The sequence below is a fragment of the Heterodontus francisci genome, chromosome 7, assembly GCF_036365525.1.
Source record: "Heterodontus francisci isolate sHetFra1 chromosome 7, sHetFra1.hap1, whole genome shotgun sequence".
NCBI classification, from domain to species: Eukaryota; Metazoa; Chordata; class Chondrichthyes; order Heterodontiformes; family Heterodontidae; genus Heterodontus; species Heterodontus francisci.
In genome coordinates, this window is record NC_090377.1 from 1,217,150 (window position 1) to 1,239,112 (window position 21,963).

The 21,963-nt window shown below is 51.2% G+C and overlaps 1 protein-coding gene across 1 annotated transcript in view; it reads right to left on the reverse strand.

Annotated features, from left to right (window-relative positions):
• The window catches only part of retreg2 (reticulophagy regulator family member 2), a 109,753-nt gene that overhangs the window by 78,458 nt on the left and 9,332 nt on the right, over window positions 1-21,963 (reverse strand). The window contains exons 2-6 of the mRNA XM_068034695.1: window positions 21,013-21,119; window positions 20,550-20,577; window positions 19,195-19,324; window positions 18,937-19,021; window positions 16,504-16,641 (exon numbers count right to left, since the gene is read on the reverse strand). Coding sequence (XP_067890796.1) covers window positions 16,504-16,641; window positions 18,937-19,021; window positions 19,195-19,324; window positions 20,550-20,577; window positions 21,013-21,119 — 488 coding nt within the window. The remainder of the gene's footprint in view (window positions 1-16,503; window positions 16,642-18,936; window positions 19,022-19,194; window positions 19,325-20,549; window positions 20,578-21,012; window positions 21,120-21,963) is intronic.

Genomic DNA, 21,963 nt, shown 5'->3' on the forward strand with positions numbered 1-21,963 from the left:
ATGTGATCCCACTATTTAAGAAAGGTTGTAGAGATAAGCCAGGGAACTATGGACCAGTGAGTCTCACATCAGTGGTCGGGAAACTATTGGAGAAAATTCTGAAGGGGAGAATCTATCTCCACTTGGAGAGGCAAAATTTGATTAGGAATAGTCAGCATGGCTTTGTCAGAGGGAGGTCATGTCGAACAAATTTGATTGAATTTTTTGAGCATGTGACCAGGTGTGTAGATGAGGGAAGTGCAGTTGATGTAGTTTACATGGATTTCAGCAAAGCCTTTGACAAGGTCCCACATGGGAGACTTATCAAGAAAGCAAATGCACATGGGATACAAGGTAACTTCATAAGGTGGATTCAAAATTGGCTTAGCTGTAGGAGACAGAGAGTGATGACAGACGGCTGTTTTAGTGACTGGAAGCCAGTGTCCAGTGGCGTACCACAGGGATCTGTGCTGGGTCCCCTATTGTTTGTCATTTATATAAACGACATACATGACTATGTGGGAGGTAGGTTCAGTAAGTTTGCGGATGACACAAAGATTGGCCGAGTGGTTAACAGTGAGGTGGAGTGTCTTAGGTTACAGGAAGATATAGACGGGATGGTCAAATGGGCAGAAAAGTGGCAGATGGAATTTAACGCAGAAAAGTGTGAGGTGATACACTTTGGAAGGAGTAATGTGACACGGAAGTATTTAATGAATGGCCTGACACTGGGAAGTTCAGAGGAACAAAGGGACCTTGGTGTGTATGTTAATAGATCTCTGAAGGCAGAAGGGCAGGTTAATAGGGTGGTGAAAAAGGCATATGGGACACTTGCCTTTATCAATCGAGGCATAGATTACAAAAGCAGGGAGGTCATGTTGGAGTTGTACAGAACTTTGGTAAGGCCACAGCTGGAGTACTGTGTGCAATTCTGGTCGCCACATTATAGGAAGGATGTGATTGCATTGGAGGGGGTGCAGAGGCGATTCACCAGGATGTTGCCTGGGATGGAACATTTAAGCTATGAAGAGAGGTTGGATAGGCTTGGGTTATTTTTGCTGGAGCAGAGAAGACTGAGGGGTGACCTGATCGAGGTGTGCAAGATTATGAGGGGCATGGACAGGGTGGATAGGGAGCAGCTGTTCCCCTTAGTTGAAGGATCAGTTACGAGGGGTCACAAGTTTAAGGTGAGGGGCGGGAGGTTTAAGGGGGACTTGAGGAAGAACTTTTTTACCCAGAGGGTGGTGATGGTCTGGAATGCCCTGCCTGGGAGGGTGGTAGATGCAGGTTGCCTCACATCCTTTAAAAAGAACCTGGATGAGCACTTGGCATGTCATAACATTCAAGGCTTTGGACCAAGTGCTGGCAAATGGGATTAGGTAGACAGGTCAGGTGTTCTAATGCATCGATGCAGACTCGATGGGCCTCTTCTGCACTGTATTATTCTGTGATTTTGTGATGAGGTCAGAAGTGGGGACGTTCGCTGATGATTGCACCATGTTCAGCACCATTCGTGACTCCTCAGATACTGAAGCAGCCTGTGTCGAAATGCAACAAGACCTGGACAATATCCAGGCTTGGGCTGATATGTGGCAAGTAACATTCGCGCCACACAAGTGCCGGGCAATGACCATCTCCAACAAGAGAGAATCTAACCATCTCCCCTTGACATTCAACAGCATTACCATCGCTGAAATCCCCCACTATCAACATCCTTGGGGCTACCATTGACCAGAAACTCAACTGGAGTAGCCATATAAATACCATGGCTACAAGAGCAGGTCAGAAGCTAGGAATCCTGAGGCGGGTAACTCACCTCCTGACTCCCCAAAGCCTGTCCACCACCTACAAGGCACAAGTCAGGAGTGTGATGGAATACTCTCCACTTGCCTGGATGGCTGCAGCTCCAACAACACTCAAGAAGCTCGACACCATGCAGGACAAAGCAGCCCGCTTGATTGGCATCCCATCTACAAACATTCACTCCCTCCACCACCGACGCACAGTGGCAGCAGTGTGTACCATCTACAAGATGCACTGCAGCAAGGCACCAAGGCTCCTTAGACATCACCTTCCAAACCCGCGACCTCTACCAACTAGAAGGACAAGGGCAGCAAATGCATGGGAACACCACCACCTACAAGTTCCCCTCCAAGTCACACACTATTCTGACTTGGAACTATATCGCCATTCCTTCAGTCCCCGGGTAAAAATCCTGGAACTCCCTTCCTAACAGCACTGTGGGTCAACCTACCCCAAATGGACTGCAGCGGTTCAAGAAGGCAGCTCTCCACCACCTTCTCAAGGGAAATTAGGGATGGGCAATAAATGCTGGCCTAGCCAGCGTCACCCACATCCCATGAATGAATTAAAAAAAACACTCACTGAACCTGCCTCCACCAGACTTTCAGACAGTACATTCCAAATCCTAACCACTCACTGTGTAAATGTTTTTCCTCAGATTCTTTGGTTCTTTTGTCATCACCTTAAATCAGTGTCCCCTAGTTCTTAAACAAAAACAAGAAATGCTGGATTCACTCAGCAGGTCTGGCAGCATCTGTGGAAAGAGAAGCAGAGTTAACGTTTCGGGTCAGTGACCCTTCTTCGGAAGGGTTCCGAAGAAGGGTCACTGACCCGAAACGTTAACTCTGCTTCTCTTTCCACAGATGCTGCCAGACCTGCTGAGTGAATCCAGCATTTCTTGTTTTTGTTTCAGATTTCCAGCATCCGCAGTATTTTGCTTTTATTCCCCTAGTTCTTAATCTTGGCTCCAATGGGAACTGTTTCTATTTACTCTGTCCAGACTCCTCGTGATTTTGAATACTTTTATCAAACCTCCTCTCAACCTACTCTTCTCCAAGGTATGGGGGCGGCACAGTGGCGCAGTGGTTAGCACCGCAGCCTCACAGCTCCAGGGACCCGGGTTCGATTCCGGGTACTGCCTGTGTGGAGTTTGCAAGTTCTCCCTGTATCTGCATGGGTTTTCTCCGGGTGCTCCGGTTTCCTCCCACAAGCCAAAAGACTTGCAGGTTGATAGGTAAATTGGCCATTATAAATTGTCACTAGTATAGGTAGGTGGTAGGGAAATATAGGGACAGGTGGGGATGTTTGGTAGGAATATGGGATTAGTGTAGGATTAGTATAAATGGGTGGTTGATGTTCGGCAGAGACTCGGTGGGCCGAAGGGCCTGTTTCAGTGCTGTATCTCTAATCTAATCTAATCTAGTCAACAACCCCAGCTTCTCCAATCTATCCACATCACTGAAGTTCCTCATCCCTGGAACTATTCTCATAAATCTTTGCTGCACCCTCGCTGAAGCCTTCACATCTTTCCTGGAATGCATTGCCCAAAATATTTTGAAGTAGTAACAAGGAGGAATGATGAGGGTAGTGCAGTGACTGTTGTCTACATGGATTTTAGTAAGGCATTTGACAAGATCCCACATGACAGACTGGTCAGAAAAGTAAAAGCCCACGGAATACAGGAGAATGTGGCAAGTTGGATCCAAAATTGGCTCAGTAACTAGAAAGAAAGGGTAGTGGTCAATGGATGTTTGTGAATGGAAAGTGGTTTCCAGTGGCGTTCCACAGGGCTCACTGTTGGGTCCCTTGCTGTTTGTGGTATATATTAATGATTGGGCTTAAATGTGGGAGGCATGATTGGGGAATTTGCAGATGACACAAAAATTGGCCGTGTAGTCGATAGTGAAGAGGATAGCTGTAGACTCCAGAATTATATCAATGGTTTGGTTGAGTGGGCAGAAAAGTGGCAAATGGAATTCAACCCAGAGAAGTGTGAGGTAATACATTTGGGAAGGGCAAATAAAGCGAGGGAATACACAATAAATGGGAGGAAATTGAGATGGGTAAAAGAAGTGAGACACCTTGGAGTGCATGTTCATAGGTCCCTGAAGGTGGCAGGACAGGTAGAGAAAGTGAAGGCATATGGAATGCTTTCCTTTACTGGCCGTGGTATAGAATACAAAAGCAGGGATGTAATGTTGGAACTGTATAAAACACTGGTTAGGTCACAGTAGGAGTACTGCGTACAGTTCTGGTCACCACATTACAGGAAGGACATAATTGCTCTGGAGAGAGGACAGAGGAGATTTACAAGAATGTTGCCAGGGCTTGAAAATTGCAGCTATGAGGAAAGATTGGATCGGCTTGGGTTGTTTTCCTTGGAACAGAGGAGGTTGAGGGGTTATTTAATTGAGAGGCACAAAATTATGAGGGGCCTAGATAGAGTAGACAGGAAGGACCTGTTTACCCTAGCGGAGAGGTCAATTACAAGGCAGCACAGATTTATGGTGACTGGTAGAAGAACTGGAGGGAATACGAGGAAAAGCTTTTTCACCCAGACGGTGGAGGGTGTCTGGAAATCACTGCCCGAATTGGTGGTGGAGGCAGAAACCCTCAACTCATTTAAAAGGTACCTGGACTGGCACCTGAAGTGTTGTAACCTGCAAGGCTGAGGACCAGGTACTGGAAGGTGGGATTAGAATGGGTAACTAGTTTTTTTTAGCCCAGACACAATGGGCTGAATGGCCTCTTTCTGTGCCGTAGTTTTTCTGTGGTTCTATGGAATTAGACACAACGCTCCAGTTGAGAGTTTTACAAAAGGGTCATCATAACCTCCTTATTTTTGTACTCTATGCCTTGATTTATAAAACCCAGGATCCCGTATGCTTTATTGACCACTTTCTCATCCTGTCCTATTCAATGATTTGTACACAAATACCCCAGGTCCCTCTGCTCCTGCACCCCCTTTAGAATTTATTTCTTCCTACCAAAATGAATCACTTCACACATCTGCCACTTGTCTACCCATTCCACCAGCCTCTTGAGGTCTATCATTGTTCTTCTCACAGTTCACAATGCATCCAAGTTTTTTTTTTAAGAGATACAGCACTGAAACAGGCCCTTCGGCCCACCGAGTCTGTGCCGACCATCAACCACCCATTTATACTAATCCTACACTGATCCCATATTCCATCCACATCCCCACCTGTCCCTATATTTCCCTACCACCTACCTATACTAATGGCAATTTATAATGGCCAATTTACCTACCAACCTGCAAGTCTTTTGGCTTGTGGGAGGAAACCGGAGCACCCGGAGAAAACCCACGCAGACACAGGGAGAACTTGCAAACTCCACACAGGCAGTACCCAGAATTGAACCCGGGTCGCTGGAGCTGTGAGGCTGCAGTGCTAACCACTGCGCCACTGTGCATATGCAAATTTTGAAATGGTGCCCTGTACACCCAAGTCTAGGTCATTTATATCGAGAAAAGCAGGGGTCCCAATACCGACTGGTTTTCCTTAATTATTCCACATTTGTCCAACTGGCTGCTAATTTTGTTGTGAATTACTGTTTCTAAAAGCTTTCCCATCACTAAGATTAAACTGACTGGCCTGTAGTTGCTGAGTTTATCCTTACACGCTTTTTTGAACAAGGGTGCAACATTTGCAATTCTCCAGTCCTCTGGCACCACCCCCATATCTAAGGAAGATTGCAAGACTATAGCTCGTGCCTCTGCAATTTCCATCTTTACTTCCCCAGTATCCTCAAATGTATCTGATCCAGTCCTAGTGACTTATCAACTTTAAGTTCAGCCAGACTTTCTAATGGCTACTCTATCAATTTTTAGCCCATCCTGTATCCCAACCACCTCCTTTTCACTATGACTCAGGCAGCATCTTCCTCCTTGGCAAAGACAGATGAAAAGTATTTATTCAGTACCTCAGCCATGCCCTCTGCCTCCAGGTGTGGATCCATTTTTTGGGTCACTAATCAGCCCAAATCCTCCTTTTACCAACCTTCTACTATTTATATACCAATGAAAGACTTCTGGAATCCCTTTTATGTTAGCTGCCTCTCTTCTCCTACTGTATCTTTGCACCTTATTTCTTTCCTCTTCTCCTCTGAACTTCATTAGCCTGGTTCTCACTTTTATTATCAACCTCACATGTCATTCGCACCCTTTTCCTGCTTCATCTTTCTCTTCACCTCTTCGATCATCCAGGAAGCTCTGGCTGTGTTTGTCCGACGTTTCCCTCTCGTGGGAAGGTTCGGGTACAGTCGACAATCATTCCCCTCTTTAAAGGATTCAATTACAGCTTTGTCTGGCAATCATCGATCACAATTTATCTGGGCCAGATCTGCTCACAACCCTGCATAACAGTCAGTCACAACCCAGACTCATTCCCCATCACTACAGTAACTGACTCCAGCTAACTTACCACACATTCAAACCACACCCCCTCTGCGGAATCCCCGACAAACTCCACAACCTCTGCTCCAACACCAAACAAACCCCTCCCCCGCTGCTCGAACCCCTGACAAACCCCTCCCCCGCTGCTCAAACCCCAGACGAACCCCTCCCCAGCTGCTCAAACCCCAGACGAACCCCGCCCCCGCTGCTCGAACCCCAGACGAACCCTTCCCCCGCTGCTAGAACCCCTGACAAACCCCTCCCCCGCTGCTCGAACCCCTGACAAACCTCTCCCCCGCTACTCGAACCCCAGACGAACCCCTCCCCCGCTGCTCGAACCCCAGACAAACCCCACCCCCGCTGCTCGAACCCCTGACAAACCCCTCAGACGCTGCTCGGACCCCAGACAAACCCCTCCCCCGCTGCTCGAACCCCTGACAAACCCCTCCCCCGCTACTCGAACCCCAGACGAACCCCTCCCCCGCTGCTCGAACCCCTGACAAACCTCTCCCCCGCTACTCGAACCCCAGACGAACCCCTCCCCCGCTGCTCGAACCCCAGACAAACCCCTCCCCCGCTGCTCGAAACCCAGACAAACCCCTCCCCTGCTGCATCACCCCCAGACAAACCCCACCCCCGCTGCTCAAACCCCAGACAAACCCCTCCCCCGCTGCTCGAACCCCAGACGAACCCCTCCCCCGTTGCTCGAAGCCCAGACGAACCCCTGCCCCGCTGCTCGAACCCGACGAACCTCTCCCCCGCTACTCGAACCCCAGACGAACCACTCCACCGCTGCTCGAACCCCAGACGAACCCCACCCCCGCTGCTCGAACCCCTGACAAACCCCTCCCCCGCTGCTCGAACCCCTGACAAACCCCTCCCCTGCTGCATCACCCCCAGACAAACCCCTCCCCCGCTGCTCGAACCCCAGACGAACCCCTCCCCCGTTGCTCGAAGCCCAGACGAACCCCTGCCCCGCTGCTCGAACCCCTGACAAACCTCTCCCCCGCTACTCGAACCCCAGACGAACCCCTCCCCCGCTGCTCGAACCCCAGACAAACCCCACCCCCGCTGCTCGAACCCCTGACAAACCCCTCCCCCGCTGCTCGAAACCCAGACAAACCCCTCCCCTGCTGCATCACCCCCAGACAAACCCCTCCCCCGCTGCTCGAACCCCAGACAAACCCCTCCCCCGCTGCTCGAAACCCAGACAAACCCCTCCCCTGCTGCATCACCCCCAGACAAACCCCTCCCCCGCTGCTCGAAACCCAGACAAACCCCTCCCCTGCTGCATCACCCCCAGACAAAACCCTCCCCCACTGCTCGAACCCCAGACAAACCCCTCCCCCGCTGCTCGAACCCCCTACAAACCCCTCCCCCACTGCTCGAACACCTGACAAACCCCTCCACTGCTGCGCCAACCCCTCCGACAACCTCCCCCCCTGCTGCTCGAACCCCAGACAAACCCCTCCCCGCTGCTCAAACCCCAGACAAACCCCTCCCCCGCTGCTCAAACCCCAGACAAACCCCTCCCCCGCTGCTCAAACCCCAGACAAACCCCTCCCCCGCTGCTCAAACCCCAGACAAACCCCTCCCCCGCTGCTCAAACCACAGACAAACCCCTCCCCCGCTGCTCAAACCCCAGACAAACCCCTCCCCCGCTGCCCAAACCCCAGACAAACCCCTCCCCCGCTGCTCAAACCCCAGACAAATCCCTCCCCCGCTGCCCAAACCCCAGACAAACCCCTCCCCCGCTGCTCAAACCCCAGACAAACCCCTCCCCCGCTGCTCGAAACCCAGACAAACCCCTCCCCCGCTGCTCGAAACCCAGACAAACCCCTCCCCTGCTGCATCACCCCCAGACAAACCCCTCCCCCGCTGCACGAACCCCAGACAAAACCCCTCCCCCACTGCTCGAACCCCAGACAAACCCCTCCCCCGCTGCTCGAACCCTAGCCAAACCCCTCCACTGCTGCTCGAACCCTAGCCAAACCCCTCCACTGCTGCGCGAACCCCTCCGACAAACCCCTCCCCCGCTGCTCGAACCCCCTACAAACCCCTCCCCCACTGCTCAAACCCCAGACAAACCCCTCCCCGCTGCTCAAACCCCAGACAAACCCCTCCCCGCTGCTCGAACACGACAAACCCCTCCCCCGCTGCTCGAACCCCAGACAGACCCCTCCCCTGCTGCTCGAAGCCCTGACAGACCCCTCCCCTGCTGCTCGAAGCCCTGACAGACGCCTCCCCCGCTGCGCGGACCCCTGACAAACCCCTCCCCCGCTGCTCAAACCCCAGACAAACCCCTCCCCCGCTGCTCAAACCCCAGACAAACCCCTCTCCCGCTGCTCAAACCCCAGACAAACCCCTCCCCCGCTGCTCAAACCCCAGAAAAACCCCTCCCCGCTGCTCAAACCCCAGAAAAACCCCTCCCTGCTGCTCAAACCCCAGAAAAACCCCTCCCCGCTGCTCAAACCCCAGACAAACCCCTCCCCCGCTGCTCGAACCCCAGACAGACCCCTCCCCTGCTGCTCGAAGCCCTGACAGACCCCTCCCCTGCTGCTCGAAGCCCTGACAAACCCCTCCCCCGCTGCTCGAACCCCTGACAAACCCCTCCCCTGCTGCATCACCCCCAGACAAACCCCTCCCCCGCTGCTCGAACCCCAGACGAACCCCTCCCCCGTTGCTCGAAGCCCAGACGAACCCCTGCCCCGCTGCTCGAACCCCTGACAAACCTCTCCCCCGCTACTCGAACCCCAGACGAACCCCTCCCCCGCTGCTCGAACCCCAGACAAACCCCACCCCCGCTGCTCGAACCCCTGACAAACCCCTCCCCCGCTGCTCGAAACCCAGACAAACCCCTCCCCTGCTGCATCACCCCCAGACAAACCCCTCCCCCGCTGCTCGAACCCCAGACAAACCCCTCCCCCGCTGCTCGAAACCCAGACAAACCCCTCCCCTGCTGCATCACCCCCAGACAAACCCCTCCCCCGCTGCTCGAAACCCAGACAAACCCCTCCCCTGCTGCATCACCCCCAGACAAAACCCTCCCCCACTGCTCGAACCCCAGACAAACCCCTCCCCCGCTGCTCGAACCCCTCCGACAAACCCCTCCCCCGCTGCTCGAACCCCCTACAAACCCCTCCCCCACTGCTCGAACACCTGACAAACCCCTCCACTGCTGCGCCAACCCCTCCGACAACCTCCCCCCCTGCTGCTCGAACCCCAGACAAACCCCTCCCCGCTGCTCAAACCCCAGACAAACCCCTCCCCCGCTGCTCAAACCCCAGACAAACCCCTCCCCCGCTGCTCAAACCCCAGACAAACCCCTCCCCCGCTGCTCAAACCCCAGACAAACCCCTCCCCCGCTGCTCAAACCACAGACAAACCCCTCCCCCGCTGCTCAAACCCCAGACAAACCCCTCCCCCGCTGCCCAAACCCCAGACAAACCCCTCCCCCGCTGCTCAAACCCCAGACAAATCCCTCCCCCGCTGCCCAAACCCCAGACAAACCCCTCCCCCGCTGCTCAAACCCCAGACAAACCCCTCCCCCGCTGCTCGAAACCCAGACAAACCCCTCCCCCGCTGCTCGAAACCCAGACAAACCCCTCCCCTGCTGCATCACCCCCAGACAAACCCCTCCCCCGCTGCACGAACCCCAGACAAAACCCCTCCCCCACTGCTCGAACCCCAGACAAACCCCTCCCCCGCTGCTCGAACCCTAGCCAAACCCCTCCACTGCTGCTCGAACCCTAGCCAAACCCCTCCACTGCTGCGCGAACCCCTCCGACAAACCCCTCCCCCGCTGCTCGAACCCCCTACAAACCCCTCCCCCACTGCTCAAACCCCAGACAAACCCCTCCCCGCTGCTCAAACCCCAGACAAACCCCTCCCCGCTGCTCGAACACGACAAACCCCTCCCCCGCTGCTCGAACCCCAGACAGACCCCTCCCCTGCTGCTCGAAGCCCTGACAGACCCCTCCCCTGCTGCTCGAAGCCCTGACAGACGCCTCCCCCGCTGCGCGGACCCCTGACAAACCCCTCCCCCGCTGCTCAAACCCCAGACAAACCCCTCCCCCGCTGCTCAAACCCCAGACAAACCCCTCTCCCGCTGCTCAAACCCCAGACAAACCCCTCCCCCGCTGCTCAAACCCCAGAAAAACCCCTCCCCGCTGCTCAAACCCCAGAAAAACCCCTCCCTGCTGCTCAAACCCCAGAAAAACCCCTCCCCGCTGCTCAAACCCCAGACAAACCCCTCCCCCGCTGCTCGAACCCCAGACAGACCCCTCCCCTGCTGCTCGAAGCCCTGACAGACCCCTCCCCTGCTGCTCGAAGCCCTGACAGACGCCTCCCCCGCTGCGCGGACCCCTGACAAACCCCTCCCCCGCTGCTCAAACCCCAGACAAACCCCTCCCCCGCTGCTCAAACCCCAGACAAACCCCTCCCCCGCTGCTCAAACCCCAGACAAACCCCTCCCCCGCTGCTCAAACCCCAGACAAACCCCTCCCCCGCTGCTCAAACCCCAGAAAAACCCCTCCCCCGCTGCTCAAACCCCAGAAAAACCCCTCCCCCGCTGCTCAAACCCCAGAAAAACCCCTCCCCCGCTGCTCGAACCCCAGAAAAACCCCTCCCCCGCTGCTCGAACCCCAGACAAACCCCTCCCCCGCTGCTCGAACCTGACAAACCCCTCCCCTGCTGCATCACCCCCAGATCAACCCCTCCTCCGCTGCTCGAACCCCCGACAAACCCCCCCCCTGCTGCTCGAACCCCAAACAAACCCCTCCCCCACAGCTCGAACCCCTCCGACAAACCCCTCCCCCACTGCTCGAACACCTGACAAACCCCTCCCCTGCTGCATCACCCCCAGACAAATACCTCCCCGGCTGCCCGAACCCGTCAAACCCCGCCCCCACTGCATCACCCCCCCGATCAGCCCCTCCCCCTCTGCATCACCCCCAGCCAAACCCCTCCCCCGCTGCTCGAACCCCAGACAAACCCCTCATCTGCAGCGCGAACCCCTCCGACAAACCCCTCCCCCGCTGCGCGAACCTGACAAATCCTTCCCCCGCTGCATCACCCCCAGACAAACCTCTCCCTTGCTGCGCGAACCCCTCCGCCAATTCCCACCCCCGCGGCACGAACCCTCTCCCCGACAAACCCCACCTCCACTGTATCACCCCCTCCAAATAAACCCCTCCTCACCCCTTTTCACCCCAAACATTACATACTGTTTTGTCCTACTGTATGGTTAATATTGTGCAGTGCATGTCGTGCTTTGAGCTCCAGATCAGAGACAAGCCCCACGTTCAGAGCCTGTGGTGAAGGGGCTGATTCAATGACCACCAGTTTGCAGCAAGCATAGCATCTAATAATAAATTAAAACTGGAACTCACTAAAGGTAATGTAACAAGAAAATAGTAATTGTGGAACTTAGGACTAACAAATCCCAAGGTTTTAAAGGAAGTAGGTGAGGAAACCGCAGCTGTTTTAACCATAATCTTCCAAAGCACTCAGTTCAGGAATTGTCTCTTCAGATTGGAAATTTGCAAACGTAACTCCATTACTTATGAAAGGTAAGAAAAAGCAGGACATTATAAACAGTCTAACAGCTGTTGTGGGGAAATTATAGAATCTATAATTATGGACAGAGTGGCTGAGCACTTGGAGAAATTTGAGTTGATTAGAGAACCAACGTAAATTTGTAAAAGGTAGGTCATGTCAAACTGAGGGAACAACTGAAGTAGTAGATAGAGGAATTTATATGGGCTTCCAGAAGGTATTTTACATAAGAGACTGCTAGCTAAAATTAAAATTAAAAGCTCTGGAATTGGGGAGAGATTATTGATCACATTAGGAGATTGTTTAGGTGGGAGATTGGTTCAGAAGGTAAGAGCCCATGGGATCCAGGGCAATTTGGCAAATTGGATCTAAAATTGGCTTAGTGACAGGAGGCAGAGGGTGATAGTCAAGGGTTGTTTTTGCAATTGGAAGCCTGTAACCAGCGGTGTACCACAGGAATCGGTGCTGGGCCCTTGCTGTTTGTTGTGTACATTAATGATTTAGACGTGAATCTAGGAGGTATAATCAATAAGTTCGCAGATGACATGAAAACTGGTGGCGTCGTAAATAGTGAGGAGAAAAGCCTTAGATTACAGGGCGATATAGTTGGGCCGTTAAGATGGGCGGAGCAGTGGCAAATGGAATTTAATCCTGAGAAGTGTGAGGTAATGTATTTTGGGAGGAATAACAAGGCAAGGGAATATACAATGGATGGTAGGACCCTGGGAAGTACAGAGGGGCCTTGGTGTACTTGTCCATAGATCACTGAAGGCAGCAGCAAAGGTAGATAAGGTGATGAGGAAGGCTTATGGGATACTTGCCTTTATTAGCCAAGGCATAGAAGAACAGGGAGGTTATGATGAAGCTGTATAAAATGCTAGTTAGGCCACAGCTGGAGTACTGTGTACAGTTCTGGGCACCACACTATAGGAAGGATGTGATTGCCCAGGAGAGGGTGCAGAGGAGATTCACCAGGATGTTGCCTGAGTTGGAGCATTTCAGCTACTGGAGGGGCCAATAACCATGGGGCATAGATTTAAGGTAAGGGGCAGGAGTTTAGAGGAAACATTTTTTCACTGAGGGTGGTTGGAATCTGCAACGCGCTGGTTGAGGCAGAAACCCTCACAACATTTAAGAAGTATTTAGATGAGCACTTGAAATGCCATAGCATATAAGGCTATGGGCCAAGTGCTGGAAAATGGGATTAGGATAGGTGCTTGATGGCCGGCACAGACATGATGGGCCGAAGGGCCAGTTACTGTGCTGTATAACTCCATGACTTTAAAACAGAGTATAGAGATAATTGGTATGTACTTGAATCGGAATTACTCATGGTCTAGACGGAAACATTAAAGTCACAAACAGACACCGATTGCAATTGGGCAAAGCTGTGGAAGATGGATTTCAACACAGGTAGGTATGAGTGCATCCATTTTAGACCAAAAAAGGAAACTCAGAGACTATTTAAATTATGTAAAGCTAAGAGCACTGGAAGTCCAAAGAGATTTAGAAGTTTATGTACACAGATCAACAAAGTGTAGTAGTCAGCTACAAAAATCATCAAAATGACCAATGGAATGTTGGTCTTTATAACTAGAGGGCTAGAATATTTGCTACTATTCAAAACCCTGGGTAGATCACATCTGGAGTAGAGTGCACAGTTCTGGGCATCACACCTTAGAAAGGATATACAGGCCTCGGAGGAAGTATAGCACAGGTTCACCAGAGCATTACTAGGGCTCCAAGGTTTAGATTATGAGGAGAGATTACATAAACTAGACTTGTATTCCCTGAAAATTAGAACACTAATGGTGATTTGATTGAGATTTTTGAAAGAAATTGATAGGATCATTTTCTGCTGGTGTCTGGGAAAAGGAGCTGCTATGCATTACTAAAGCACCTTCAATGTGATGTGTCCCAGCATGTGGATTGTCTGTGGGGTGCGGGCTCCTGCTGTGTGTCCATTGCTCAGAACAGCTCCATATTGTGGGATATGACAGACCAGGAGCAGGGGATGAGGGCCCGGAGCATTGTAGTTCAATTATTCTAAACAATTGAAGGAGTCATCAAATAGTCATGGATTGGCTGTGTGCAATGCAGTGAACGTTCCCGTAGAGGTGAAGTCCCAGCACTCCCCACCAGATGGCTGTGGCGTCGCAGGAGCTTTCAGCTGTGACCAGTGGAGCGGGCCGCAGCCCACATACAGCCAACAAGCCACCCACTCGCCCTAACGCAGGTACCTCAGTATGAAACACTATGTTGGAAGGGGACTGACAGTGGTAACGGCACTGGACTAGTAATCTAGAAGCACAGATGAATGCACTGCAGACACGGGTTCAAATCCCACCTTGGCAGCTGGTGGAATTTATATTCAATTTATTATTCGAAATCTGGAATTGATTGAGTTCAAGGATAATTTAGAGATGGACAAAACCATGGCTGGCCTTGCCAGCGACACCCACATCCCATGAAAGAATTAAAATAAAAAGAGGCCATTCAGCCCCTCCAGCCTACTCCAACACTCAAGTAGATCCTGGTTGATTAACTCCATTTGCCTGGCATTGCTCCATATCCCTTTAATACCCCTTTCCCAACAAAAATTCAGCAATCTCAATCAAATTTACAACTGACCCCCATCCTTAACAGCTTTTTTTTTTTGGAGGGGAGAAAGAAGTTCCAGATTCCCACTCCCCTTTGTGTGAAGAAGTGCTTCCTGACATCACCCCTGAACTGCCTGGCTCTAATTTTAAGGACCGTCCCCCATCCCAGAAGAAATAGTTTCTATCAGCCCTACCAACTCCCTTAATCATCTTAAACACCAATTATATCAAACCTTAATCTTCTATACTTGAGGGCATACAACCATGTCTCCTCCTGAAGTCTCCAGCATCACAGATGACAGTCTTCAGCCAATTCAATTCACTCCACGTGATATCAAAAAATAATTGAAGGCACTGGATACTGCTACAGCTATGGGCCCTGACAATATTCCGGTTATAATACTGAAGACCTGTGCTCCAGAACGTGCCGCGCCCCTAGCCAAGCTGTTTCAGTACAGCGACAACACTGGCATCTACCCTGCAATGTGGAAAATTGCTCAGCTATGTCCTGTACACAAAAAGCAGGACAAATCCGACCCGGCCAATTACCACCCCATCAGTCTACTCTCGAACATCAGTAACGTGATGGAAGGTGTCCTTGACAGTGCTATCAAGCAGCACTTGCTTAGTAATAACCTGCCCACTGATGCTCAGTTTAGGTTCTGCCAGGGCCACTCAGCCCCTGACCTCACTGCAGCCTTGGTTCAAACATGGACAAAGCTGAACTCGAGAGGAGAGGTGAGAATGACTGCCCTTGACATCAAAGCAGCATTTGACCGAGTATGGCATCAAGGAGTCCTGGCATAACTGAAGTCAATGGGAATCAGGGGGAAAACGCTCTGCTGGTTGGAGTCATACCAAGCACAAAGGAAGATGGTTGTGGTTGTTGGAGGTCAATCATCTGAGCTCCAGGACATCACTGCAGGAGTTCCTCAGGGTAGTGTCCTAGGCCCAACCATCTTCAGCTGCTTCATCAATGACCTTCCTTCAATCATAAGGTCAGAAGTGGGGATGTTTGCTGATGATTGCACAATGTTCAGCACCATTCGTGACTCCTCAGATACTGAAGTAGTCCAAGTAGAAATGCAGCAAGACCTGGACAATATCCAGGCTTGGGCTGATAAGTGGCAAGTAAGTTTCACGCCGCACAAGTGCCAGGCAATGACCATCTCCAACAAGAGAGAATCTAACCATCTCCCCTTGGCAATACCATCGCTGAACCCCCCACTATCAACATCCTGGGGGTTACCATTGACCAGATACTCAACTGGAGTCACCATATAAATACCGTGGCTACAAGAGCAGGTCAGAGGCTAGGAATCCTGAGGCGAGTAACTCACCTCCTGACTCCCCAAAGCCTGTCCACCATCTACAAGGCACAAGTCAGGAGTGTGACGGAATACTCTCTGCTTGCCTGGATGGGTGCAGCTCCAACACTCGAAGCTTGACACCTTCCAGGAGAAAGCAGCCCGCTTGATTGGCACCCCATCGACCACCTTCAACATTCACTCCCACCACCACCAATACACAGTGGCAGCAGTGTGCATCATCTACAAGATGCACTGCAGCAACTTCCATACCTGCAACCTCTACCACCTAGAAGGACAAAGGCAGCAGATGCATGAGAAGATCAGTACCTGCAAGTTCCCCTCCAAGTCACACACCATCCTGACTTGGAACTATATCGCCATTCCTTCACTGTCACTGGGTCAAAATCTGGAACTCCCTTCCTTACAGCACTGTGGGTGTACCTACCCCACAAGGACTGCAGCGGTTCAAGAAGGCAGCTCAACACCACCTTTTTCAGGGGCAATTAGGGATGGGCAATAAATGTTGTCTATGCAACCTATCCTTATAATTTAACCTTTTTAGCCCCAGTATCATTCTGCTGAATCTGCACTGCTACCTCTTCAAGGCCAATATCTCCTTCCTAAGGTGCAGTGCCCAGAACTGAACACAGTTACTCTAGATGGGATCTGATCAGAGCTTTACATAAACTGTAACATTACTTCCTCCTTGTATTCCAGCTCCCTTGAGATAAAGGCCAATATTTCATTAGCTTTTTGCTTATTTTGTGTACCTGCGCACTAGCTTTTATTGATTGCTGTCTCTCCCGTGTGGGAGCTTCCGGTTCCGCAGCCCATGACTTACTCTTCCTGTCCCTCTGCCGGTGCTGGGTGCCGCCCTTCATGCTGTAATCCAGCTTCATCAGCACAGGCTCCAGCCTCGTGTACATCTTCTGAATGAGCTCGTGATAAACTACCAAAGGCCACAGGAGCAGGCTCAGTACTAGAACACACAACACATGGTCAGTGAGTGACACTTCAACACTCCCATGCCCCCTCACTTCAAGCTGTACCTAACCCCGTGCTGTACCCGTCCTGGGAGTGTTTGATAGGGACAGTGTAGAGGGAGCTTTATCTAACCCCATGCTGTACCTGTCCTGGGTGTGTTTGATGGGACAGTGTATCTAACCCGTTTTTTGTTTAACTCTTTCGGTACAGCACCTCCATATTATGAGTGTTTATAATTTAGCTGGTGGGCCTAGGATTATTAATCCATTTGAAAAGTGGTCCTTCAATTTAAGATGTTTGAGAATCACTGAAATATTACACCAAGAGCACATGGCAGAAAATTCAATGCGGCAATTTGAAAGGAGTTTTACTCTGTATCTAACCCCGTGCTGTACCTGTCCTGGGAGTATTTGATGTGGACAGTGTAGAAGGAGCTTTACTCTGTCTCTAACCCCGTTTTTTTTTCAGGAAGCTTTTATACCCCAGGCCCCTTTTGTATATTATTTGTCGAGGGAGCCTTCATTCCTCAGGCTCCCCCCCCCCCCCCGCCATATACATTTTAATAACTATTAAAATTGAATAAATAAAACTAAACACAAATTAAAATGCCATTCTCGGCATCAATAATGTACTCCAGTCCCTGCGGTGTCTACCAGTCGTAGAAGGCCTCAAGCGTACTGGCAGACACCCACATGCTCCTTCTCCAGGGACATCCGAGCGCGAATGTAACCTCGGAAGAGGTGCTGGCAGTCAGAGTGGACAGACACCCTGACGGCCTGCAGCCTGGACCTGTCAACTGCCAGCTTGGCCAGGCCCAGAAGCAGACAGACGAGGAGATCCTCCTCCCCGCCCACCCCACTCTGCACCAGGTGCCCAAAGATCAGGAGCGTGGGGCTGAAGTGCAGCCAAAACTTGAGGAGCAGCCCCTTTAAATACTTGAACAGGGGCTGCAACCTCACACATTCCATATATACATGGAACACGGACTCGTCCAGGCCACAGAAATTATAGGCGGCCTGGGAGTCCGTGAACCTACTTAAAAGTCTATTGCACGGGACTTCCCTGTGCAGCACCCTCCACCCCAGGTCCCCAATGTAAAGGGGGAGGTGACTAGATGTGTAGATGAGGGTAAAGCAGTTGATGTAGTCTATATGGGCTTCAGTAAGGCTTTTGATAAGGTCCCACATGGGAGATTGGTTAAGAAGGTAAGAGCCCATGGGATCCAGGGCAATTTGACAAATTGGATCCAAAATTGGCTTAGTGGCAAGAGGCACAGGGTGATGGTCGAGGGTTGTTTCTGTGAGTGGAAGCCTGTGACCAGTGGTGTACCACAGGAATCGGTGCTGGGACCCTTGCTGTTTGTAGTGTACATTAATGATTTAGACGTGAATATAGGAGGTATGATCAGTAAGTTCGCAGATGACATGAAAATTGGTGGTGTCGTAAATAGTGAGGAGGAAAGCCTTAAATTACAGGACGATATAGATGGGCTGGTAAGATGGGCGGAGCAATGGCAAATGGAATTTAATCCTGAGAAGTGTGAGGTGATGCATTTTGGGAGGACTAACAAGGCAAGGAAATATACAATGGATGGTAGGACCCTAGGAAGTACAGAGGGTCAGAGGGACCTTGGTGTACTTGCCCATAGATCACTGAAGGCAGCAGCACAGGTAGATAAGGTGGTTAGGAGGGCATATGGGATACTTGCCTTTATTAGCTGAGGCATAGAATATAAGAGCAGGGAGGTTATGAAACGCTAGTTAGGCCACAGCTGGAGTACTGTGTACAGTTCTGGGCACCACACTATAGGAAGGATGTGATTGCACTGGAGAGGGTGCAGAGGAGATTCACCAGGATGTTGCCTGGGCTGGAGCATTTCAGCTACGAAGAGAGACGGGAGAGGCTAGGGTTGTTTTCCTTGGAGCAGAGAAGGCTGAGGAGGGTCCTGATTGAGGTATACAAAATTATGAGGGGGTGTTTGATGGGGACAGTGTAGAGGGAGCTTTACTCTGTATCTACCCCCTTGCTGTACCTGTCCTGGGAGTGTTTGATTCAGACACTGGGTGCCTGTAATGGAAAGCATTCCAGTCACTAGCACCAACATCCTTCACTAAATAAACAGAAAAATTGATGTTGGGGTGTAAGTAGAGAGCAGCATTGAGAGATTTTGCTCCAATCAGTTGGTTATTTTGACCCAATGTGTTGGTTCCCAGTTTTACACAGATGCCCCTGTAATTTTTTATTTGCACCTTTATTCAGTTTTCGTATCTTACAGGATGAACATACTCACTGAAGATGTAGGATATCATGATTCCCGGAATATAGTGTCCAATTGCAGCCAGTGTTGAGCACCCAAGACACATCTTCAGACAGAACTGAGACACAAAGGGAGGAGCAGGCAAGATTCAGTCTCGGTCCATTCAAGGATCACCGCCCCTCAAGCACATGCAAGCAGACATCTAACAGGCACTTGTCTCAAATCAACTCAATACAGATAGGGAATACAGAGTAAATGCGTCTCAGTATGCCACCCACCACCCTGACCTACCTTGCCTGGGTTCTGCCTCTTGTACTCTAGTATTTCCTTCAGGTAGAGATTAAAGGCCACGTAGCTCTCAGCAAGACAGTGGCAAATGTCGGGCAGTCTGAGGAGACGAGGCCGTGTGGAGTTTCCATCACTGGATAGAGGAGAAGCAACAGATTAATTCACAGAAAATCAGGAACCCAGGCAAGGGTTTGTGATCAGAACCGGTTACGCTAAAATTTGTAGCCCAAGGTATTTCTATTGGCACAGGAGACACTGATAGACACTTCCCTCCACTAGCTGCAGGAGTCATCCACGCTGCCACCATCAGGAACACTCCTCCCTCAGCAAGTGATCTTAGGGCTACCTGTAACACTCCTACCCAGCACGGGCCAGCAACAGAACCTGGGATCTTGGCTTGTGTAGGGCTTGCACCAAATTTCAGTGCAATCAAAACACCAGAACCTGATTTTGGTTCCTGCAGATCTGTACCCAGCAGGAACCCTGGTAACCCAGCCCAGGCACTAACTGGGACCTTCGTTCGGGGGATGTGGGTGTCGCTGGCTATGCCTGGATTTATTGCCCATCCCTAATTGCCCTTGAGGTGGTGGTGGTGAGCTGCCTTCTTAAACTGCTGAAGTCTCTGGGTTGTAGGTACACCCACAGTGCTGTTAGGGAGGGAGTTCCAGGATCTTGATCCATCGACAGTGAAGGAATGGCGATATAATTCCAAGTCAGGATGGTGTGTGAGAAGTTGCTGGAGACTCTTTGGAAGGCCTGGACTGTCTGCTCCAAAACCACAACAGTGGGAACAAAGTGCAGTACAAACCCAACCCAAGCCACCACAAACAATTTCTCCAGGAACATGGTGGGGGGGGGGGGGGGGGGGGAAGGGGGATCCAAGCTATCCACTTGCCAATGTGATGGGGAGGCTGGAAGCTGCCTGTTCTGCCTCTGCCAGCATGCATCTCCTACAGCTCCCAATGCTGCAGCTGGAATCAACCCTTCACAGGCTGGCACGTGTGAAGGAGACCACACACATTTACTCACAGCACTGTATGGCCAGCCTCAGCAAAGAAACAAACCCAGCTTTGTGAATCCTGGTGAAGTTAATGTGTCTCCTCTCTCCCGCACTCCAAACACCAGCTCATCACTCGAATCCTTACCAAAGGGCACTGATGTTGACCTTAGTCGTCTGTCACACAAGCCGATGCACCACAAGCCAGGGTTGGAGCCTAGGCCTTTCCTGCTGTATAGGGGGGCTCAATATCAGAGGCTGAGATGGTGCCTGGGCCTTTGCTACATTAAGACTTTGTGTTTGCTCACATTGCATGTGGAGAAATGATTGAGGCTGATACGATGCGATGGGGGAAACGTACCTCTCGCCTTCATCCACAGGCCGCTGGACTGCAGGGAAAAAAAAAAGGAAAAATACCATCACTGTCTGCACCCACCGACAATGATTACAGTTAGAGTGGGGGTACTGCCAGACAACACAAGGGCAACATGGCTGAAAACGGGGACAGGGGCTCAGCCCCAAATACCATCCCAGGGACTGGCGGGGGTGGAAAGAGAGAAAGAGGCAGGGGTGAGTGGGGAGGGGAAGGGAGGTGAAGTAGGGAAGGGGAAGGGCAGGAGGATCTGGTCTCCAGGTTGTGGTTTATCAGGGATTCTTTGTGGGAGGGGGAAGAGGGTGGACGAGGGGTCTGGACTCCGGGCTGCTGCATAGAAGGAACTGTGCATGGATGGGGTTGGGAGGGAGGGGGGGTTCTTGGCAGAGGGAGCAGGTCTCTGGTCTGTTCTAGGTCGGGGACTGCGTGCGATGAGTGTTGCTCAGCTTACCTGTGACATTGGTTAACAGATTGCTCTTCCAATGGTCCAGGAGTACAATTGCCAGCACTGAGGAGCTGATCAGGAAGATTGGACGCAGTGAGGTAGAGGAAAACAACCTGATTGGGAAGAGAAGCTTTGTTCAAGACAACAAATTCACCCACACACACAGTCAGCACTGTAACAGGACTCCAGCTCACAACCCCTGGTCACCTGATCACCCACCCTGGCCAACTGGGTTGCGATCCCCCCCCAATCAGATCATAACCCCACCAACCATGCATTTGGCAGGTTTTTGAAAATTAGAATCAGAGAATTAAATGATATAGCACATGAAGCCTTTCAGTCCATCATGTATCTGTGCTGGTTCTTTGGTAGAACTATTCAATTCATCCCATGTCCTCTCAGTGTTCCCTGTGCGCAGCTGGCTTGTTGCACATACAAACATACGAATTAGTAGGCCACTCAGCCCCTCGAGCCTACTCCACCATTAAAGATGATCATGGCTGATCTGATTGTAATCTTGATTCTACATTCTCGCCAATCCCTGATAACTTTTCATCCCCTTGCTCATCATGAATCTATCTACCTCTGCCTGAAAAATATTCAAAGACTCTGCTTCCACCGCCTTTTGAGGAAGAGAGTTCCAAAGACTCATGACCCTCAGAGTAAAAATTTCTCCTCATCTGTCTTCAAATGGGCGACCCCTTATTTTTAAACAGTGACCCCCTAGTTCTAGATTCTCCCACATTATACCCCATTTACCAGGTCTTTTCCCACTCACTTAACCTATCGAGATCCCTCTGTAGGCCCCTTATGTGCTCTTCACAGGTTACTTTCCTGTTAGCTAACCAATCTTCTATCCATGCCAATATGTTACCCCCTACACCATGAGCTTTTATTTTCTGCAATATCCTTTGATGTGGCACCTCATCAAATGCCTTCTGGAAATCTAAGTACAAT